The following is a 7,438-nucleotide window of genomic DNA, read 5'->3' as shown; positions in this document are numbered from 1 at the left end:
AGCTCTTGTTTCATGAAGCAGTCAGCAGGGTTTATTAAGTTATTAAGAGAGATGATTTTTAGCTCACCTGAGCATGCTGTGATTAAATCGAAAATGGGTAATCTCGGAGTTGATAAACCGGTATCTATTATTGTTTGTTTCCAGTTGATAAACTGGTAAATCTATTCTACTGTTTGTTTCCGGTTGATAAACCGCAGTGTGTATTTCTGTTTGTTTCCTGGTGATATACTGGAACATGTATTACTGTTATTGTTTGTTTGTTTCATGTTGATATACTAGTACATTGTTTGTTTAGGGTTGAGATACTAGTACATGTCTTGTATTACATGTTTTTGTCTGATTGATATATCAGTATTACATATAACCATGGTTCTAAGATAACTAATGTTTATATGGTAAACCAGTGTTATTAGCTTGTCAAGGCACACCATAAGGTTAGCAAGCTTTGTAATTAAATGATGCCAGTTCATGATGCCAGTTTTTGCTCACTTTTCAAGCTTGACTATTATATTAAGCTTGTCACTCTTTCCCTTAAGTTTTTAGCTCACGCTAGGCTATCACACTGTGAGCTTTTAGGATCGTTGAATATTCGTCGTCGTCCACATTTGTTTGTTAACACAGATCTAGCTGTCACATTTTTGCCTCGATCATCATCAAACTTTGTCAGGATACTTTTCTTGTTAATTAGAACATGCATCATCTCGGATGAAAAACAAGGTCACAGGAGCTAAAAATAGAAAAATCCTGTTAACACTCTAGTGGCTATTGTTTTGATCCAAATATCCTTGAAATTGGTCTGAAAGTTTGTTTTGATGATTTCTAGGGTAAGTTCAAATATGGGTCACCTGGGGTCCAAAACTAGGTCACACTGTCCAAATATAGAAAAACCTTGTTAACACTCAGTGGAAACATTTTTTGCCTCAATTGTCATCAAACTTGGTCAGGATGCTTGTCTAGTTAATTGCTCTCTTGAGTTTGAACATGCTTCATCTCAGATAAAAAAACTAGGTCACAGGAGCTAGAAATAGAAAAATATTGTTAACACTCTAGTGGCAACTGTTGTGATCCAAATATCCTGTAAATTGGTCTGAAAGTTTGTTTTGATGATTTATAAGTCAAGATCGAACATGGGTCATCTTGGATGAAAAACTAGGTCACACCGCCCAAATATGGAAAAAACCTTGTTAACATTCTAATGGTACATTTTCGACTCAATTATCATCAAACTTGGTCAGGATTCTTGTCTAGGTAATTGCTCAGATGAGTTCGAAATCGCATGTGAAACTAGGTAACCGGAACAAAAAAAAAGAAAAATCTTGTGAACACTCTAGTTGCTACTGTTTTGATCCAAGTATCCTTGAGATTGGTCTGAAAGTTTGTTTTGATGATTTCTAGGTCAAGTTTGAATATGGGTCACCTGGGTAAAAAAACTAGGTCACACTGCTCAAATATGGATAATCCTTGTTTACACTGTAGTGGTCACATTTTTGACTCACCTGTTATGAGACTTGGTCAGAATGCTTGTCTAGGTAATTGTTTGGATGAGTTTGATGGGTCAGGTGAGCGATCTAGGGCCATCATGGCCCTCTTGTTATAGTTATGCAGGGAATATTTTTGTGTCGCCTTGAAAAGGTGACATATATTGATTACTTTTGTCGGCGGCATCGGTGTCGGCGTCCCCTAAGGCTTGTCCGAAGCATAACTCAGTCACTTTAAGTCTGATTGACTTCAAACTTGGTATGCAAGCCTCTTTCAATTACCCGAAGTGCAGTGCACAAGGACCCGTACTCGGCACTTCTTAATTTTTGAGTTATTGCCCTTAGTTAATTTTCATACTTTAATTTTGTCCGGGCCATTTCTCTTCAACTATAAAAGCTATGGACTTGAAACTTCATAGGATGATAGATCTCATTAAGAAGAAGTGCATTGCACAAGAAGTGTTACTCTGCATTTCTTATTTTTTGAGATATTGCCCTTTGCTGATTTTCATAATTTATTTTTGTCTGGGCCATTTCTCCGAAAGTATAAAAGTTATGGACTTGAAACTTCATAGGATAATAGATCTCATTAGGAAGAAGTGCAGTGCACAAGAACCAGTACTCTGCATTTCTTATTTTGAGTTATTGCCTTTTGTTAATTTTCATACTTTGTCCCGGTCATTTCTCCTCAAGTATAAAAGCTAAGGCCATGAAACTACATTAAGAAAAAGTGCAGTGTTTAAGAACTGGTACTCTGCACTACTTATTTGTGAGTTATTACCCTTTATTAATTTTCTTACTTTATTTTTGTCAAGGCTATTTCTCATAATTTATAAAAGATATTGACTTGAAACTTCATAGAATGATAGATCTTGATAAGAAGTGCAGTACATAGAAACTGTTGCTCTGCACTTTTTATATTTTGAGTTATTGACCTTTGTTAATTTTCATATTTCATTTTTTTCCTGGCCATTTCTTCTAAACTATATTGTTCACAAGGCGACACATCCAACTTGCGGAGTTCTAGTTCTTTTGATATACAGTCGACTCAGCATATAACGAACTCAATGGGACATTTAGATATCGTTCTTTTTGTATCCAAAGTTCGCTAAAAGGGAAGTAGCAACAACTTGCTGACTTGTTTGGGTGGGTAAATTTGCCATGAAAAAGGCATACCTGTAGCTGGTTACCGTTATAATCGATATTTTACCGCAGCGGTAATTTAATGCGGGCCATTTTATTGAACAATATATTATGTACATGTTACATGTATTTAGACATGTAGTACTTGTCTATAAAGTGCTTACCATTTGTTGTCTTTTACTATTTGTTTGTTATTGTTTGGTCAATATTAAAACAAAAAATGGGTTATTGTTATTATAGGGTATTTACAGCAATTTATAAACAAAGGTGCGAAACACAAATTTTTCCTTACAACATGTACAAGTAGGAAATTTATGTTGTGAGATTCATTTTTATAAAAAATTTAATCTTACCTGTGAAAACTTCAATTGCATAATTATCGGATAGCGTTTATTCATATACTGATCTTAATAGAGAGCATCCAATATTTCAATTATAACTGTTTGTTTTAACCAAGGAGATTTACATCTTTTTTTGCTGTTTGGGACTTGAAAAAATGGTTTGCTATAGCCGAAAATTTGTTTTAAGCGAGTATGTATTAAGCAATGTGATTTATTATAAATAAAGAAGGAATTGGCCGGGAATGTCAGATTTAGTTCGCTATTAATGATCATTCGTTATAAGGGAGTTCGTTATACGTGGAGTTGACTGTATTAAATAGAAGTAACAGAGGTTTATTTGGTTAACGTCCCTGCTGGAAGTCCCTTGCATGAACGTGATATTAAAAATGAAACACTACTAGACTGCTCAAACTCTCGAACAGTTTTAGCATTATCCAAGGATAATTTTTTATTAATTTGCATACAAATTCACCAAAGTTTAGGAATGTTTATTTACTTTATTGAACAACTATTACACAATGTTCTGGATAATTTTCTCAACTAATCCGTTTATTTATGTTATAATTGATTGTTAAGGCTTCCTCGAATTCAGTCAAATAAAACTATCACCATTAAAAGATAGACTTCTGTTATGCTTTTGTATTTTTCTCTCATAAAGGCATTGTGATAGCAAGAAAAGAGATAAAGAAAGCTAAAGGCTTGTGTGACAGAAAACTAAAAGCTTATGTGACTGCAGCAGGAGACTGGTGCTGTAAATAACTTTTTGAGGCAGTCACAGAAGTAAAAAATTATCGCCACATAAGTAAATTGTCACACAGGAGCCCGCCATAGGTCCGTCCGTCCGTCCATCCGTCCGTCCGAATTTCGTTTCCGGAGTAGTTCTCTGCAACTAATGGCTGGAATTCAACGAAACTTTATGGGAATGTTGATCAACATGTGAAGTTGTGCACCTAGGTATTTTCGTCTGGATATTTTTAGTATTTTTAGAGTTATTGCCCTTGACTTAGTAAACGTCCGAATTTCGTTTCCGGAGTAGTTCTCTGCAACTAATGGCTGGAATTCAACGAAACTTTATGGGAATGTTGATCAGCATGTGAAGTTGTGCACCTAGGTATTTTTGTCTGTATATTTTTAGTATTTTTAGAGTTATTGCCCTTGACTTAGTAAAACGTCCAAATTTCGTTTCCAGAGTAGTTCTCTGCAACTAATGGCTGGAATTCAAAGAAACTTTATGGGAATGTTGATCAGCATGTGAAGTTGTGCACCTGGGTATTTTCGTCTGGATATTTTTAGTATTTTTAGAGTTATTGCCCTTGACTTAGTAAAATTTTGCAATTTTCAACTTGTGTCGCATGTAACTCAAAAAGTATTTGACCTAAAGTCATGATACTTTAAAGGAATGTTGATCAGCATGTGTAGTTGTGCACCTGGGTATTTTCGACTGGATTTATTTAGTATTTTTAGAGTTATTGCCCTTGACTTAGAAAATGTTTGCAATTTTCAACATCTTATGGTGGTCCCCTGCAAAAGTTGATCAAATGGTTCCGGTCTGTTGCATAAGTAGGTCACAGGGCCAGAAAAGGAGTTTCAAAAATACAAAATAAAAAAATTTTGTCTGAAAGTACAAGGCCTAGAGCTTTGATATTTGGTATATGATATAACCTATAGCCCTGGGGTCAAAATTGGCCCCACTCCAGGGGGTCATAGATTTACCTTATTTGTATATAGTGAAAACTTCTTCTTGTTTGAAGGTACAAGGCTTCAAGTTCAAAGAATATTACAGTTAATGCCATGATTAATATATTAATAAAGCCTTATGTCTTCAGTTGTTGTGTTAATAATAACCAGTACTCGGCGGGGGATATAAATTCAACGAATTTGCTTGTTGTTGATTTGAATACTCCTAGCGATTATGAATTCTTTATATTAGGATTTTATCATGGTAGGCTACACCTGCTAGAACATTTTAATAGTGACTAATGATATCTATTGTGTCCGTCTTATTTGAAACCCACTGAAAAGAGGTATGAAATTTGAGGGGGGGGGGGGATCTTAGTCCTCTTAGCTTTTGATTTGTATATGGACATGTTATAGTTTCTAGTGTTCAATGTGATTATGTGAGACTCTGGTACATGTATATTATTACCGGAACATTTCACCGTTTACTGAAATTTACATGTACATTACAGGGGGCAATCACGAATATCCTGGAGGAGAACGTTGTCCAGCCTTTACTTGTCTCACAGAGTGCCATACATCTGGCATCAGAAACTGTCCGTAGTATCATGAAAATTGATGATATTGTAAGTATAAATTGCTCCTCCTCAATTGTAATGTTCTCATAAATGATGAAAGTACACTGTGAGATAATATAATATCATTTATACCTTTTTCGTGAATTAAGAGAAACTTGGTTAAATGGTATATGTGGGCTGACATGACAAGATTTGTTCAATTTTGTACGTTGGATGATATGTTTCGAAGAAATTGGGTTTTGAAAGGAAATGGAATTCCAAAATTTTGTTACATGTGAAGTCAAGTTAAGCGATTAGTAGATAGTGTAAACAAACATATATGCAGTAGCATATTACATGTCATATAAGAAAACTTTAGTAATATGGGTCTGACAAAGCACTGAATACTAACAGCAGTTAAACAATTGCACTTCAAAGCTCTCTAAGCAGAATCTTTATTAATGGCTACTGATTATTTCTATTTTGATTTTAAAATTCATAAAATTTGACAAGTATGGTTTAGAATTTGTAACAAAGTTCATATTTATGAAATTGTTCATATAAATATTTCAGAGGTTGTAGAGAAAACTTTTATATCAATTTCAGGTTAACTGCTTATGAGTACAATGATGTGAAGGCCAAATCCAACACAAAAATTAGAAGAGAATTTCTTACCTACTTCTACTTCAGCTGGGAAATAGGAAAATGTGACATAATATTATATCATGATTGACTTTGTAATGAGAAGTAAAGGGTATATAAAAACCAGAAAAAAGTAAACTGTGCTTTGTTGAGAATCGTATATTTCCATGGACTGTATAACTCAATCTGATAATATGTGTTCTTTTCCATTTATTTTGCATTATCATTTTAGTACACAACTTTATTTATTTATTGTTCAAAGACATTTCTGCAATAATTTAGGGGGGGGGAATATGAATTTTCATATACATTTATGAACCTTGAATGTGATCATTGCATTTATTGATTGTGATATCTTCGTAATAGACATACTTCAAGTTAAACCAGATGAAATAATGGATTCAATCTTGATTAAAATGTTTGATGACATTTTCAAATAAATGCTTTTTCTATGAAAATTTCTTGTCTTGAAAGGTTTATTGCTGAATATCTTTATACATAAATGTGCTTTTGTAGTGTGAATTTTATATTAAATGATCAAAATTTATTTTTCTTTACATGTTCCCTTTTTATACGCCCAAATAAGTTTTGGTGTATAATGTTACACATCTGATCCGTCCGTGTGTTAGCAGTTTTCGTGCCCGTTGGTTCAATATTGCCCTCGCCCCAGGGTTCACTTGATTTATATAGGGAAAAACACATTTGAGACTTCCTGTGTGAAACTACAATGCCAACAGCTTAGATATTTGGAGTGTAACATCACTTTGTGAAACAAAAAACTGGTATCAATCATGGTCACTATTGGCCCCACCCCAGTTAATATAGTTTTGTATAGGAAAACACATTTAAGTCTTATTTTGGTGAAACTACAATGACTCGAGTTTAGATATTTGACATGTATCATTGCCTTGTTTGCCTCTACAAAACTAGCATTATTATTCCTCTTTGGTCATATTTGTCCCACCCCTTCGGGCCACTTGATATATTCTTTGAGAAAACACATTTCAGTCTTAATTTATGAAACTACATTGCCCGAGTTTAGATATTTGTCTTGTCCCTTTGGTAATAATTGCCCAAACCAATGATTGGGGCCCATATTTTATAAAGACTTTTGTAGAAAAACTTATTTGAGCCTTATCATGTGAAACTACAATGCCCAGAACATGAGGCATTCCCTTATAGACCTCCACGAAACTTGTATTTTTAATTTGTAATTTTATTAATTAGATATTTGAGTATCAATTGGTAGATTTCAACAAAAGTTATATTAATTCTGACCCTTGTGACTAAATTATCCTTGCACCAGGAGTCATCTGCTTTATCACTGATTTTTATGCCCCCACAGAGTGGGAGCATATAGCGTTGCACTTGTCCGTCCGAACGTCCCGAAATCTTGTGAACGCAACTCCTCTTAAACCGAATGGCAGATTTTGCTTAAACTTCCAGGGATGAACAACCTTAATGTGTAGATGGTAGTAAAGGAAGGAATTTTTGCTGCGACCAAATTTAACAGAATTATGGCCCTTTGTTGATTTTTTCACTATATACTATGTAGAAATTTTGTGAACGCAACTCCTCTTAAACAGGATGGCAGATTTTG

At 34.3% G+C, this 7,438-nt stretch overlaps 1 protein-coding gene across 1 annotated transcript; it reads left to right on the top strand.

The window, feature by feature from the left end:
• Positions 1-5,151: 5,151 nt before the first annotated feature.
• LOC132715573 (T-complex protein 1 subunit delta-like) lies at positions 5,152-5,265 on the top strand (the record flags this gene model as incomplete). The annotated part of the gene is given in 1 exon segment (XM_060698584.1): positions 5,152-5,265. A coding segment is annotated over 1 exon segment (114 nt), but the record flags the coding sequence as incomplete, so codon positions are not given.
• Positions 5,266-7,438: the final 2,173 nt, after the last annotated feature.

This window comes from Ruditapes philippinarum, unplaced genomic scaffold (assembly GCF_026571515.1).
Source record: "Ruditapes philippinarum isolate M1 unplaced genomic scaffold, ASM2657151v2 ctg16409_1_1_1_1, whole genome shotgun sequence".
Taxonomy (NCBI): Eukaryota; Metazoa; Mollusca; class Bivalvia; order Venerida; family Veneridae; genus Ruditapes; species Ruditapes philippinarum.
The sequence above is the reverse complement of the archived record's forward strand: the minus strand, read 5'-3'. Positions and strand labels throughout refer to the sequence as shown.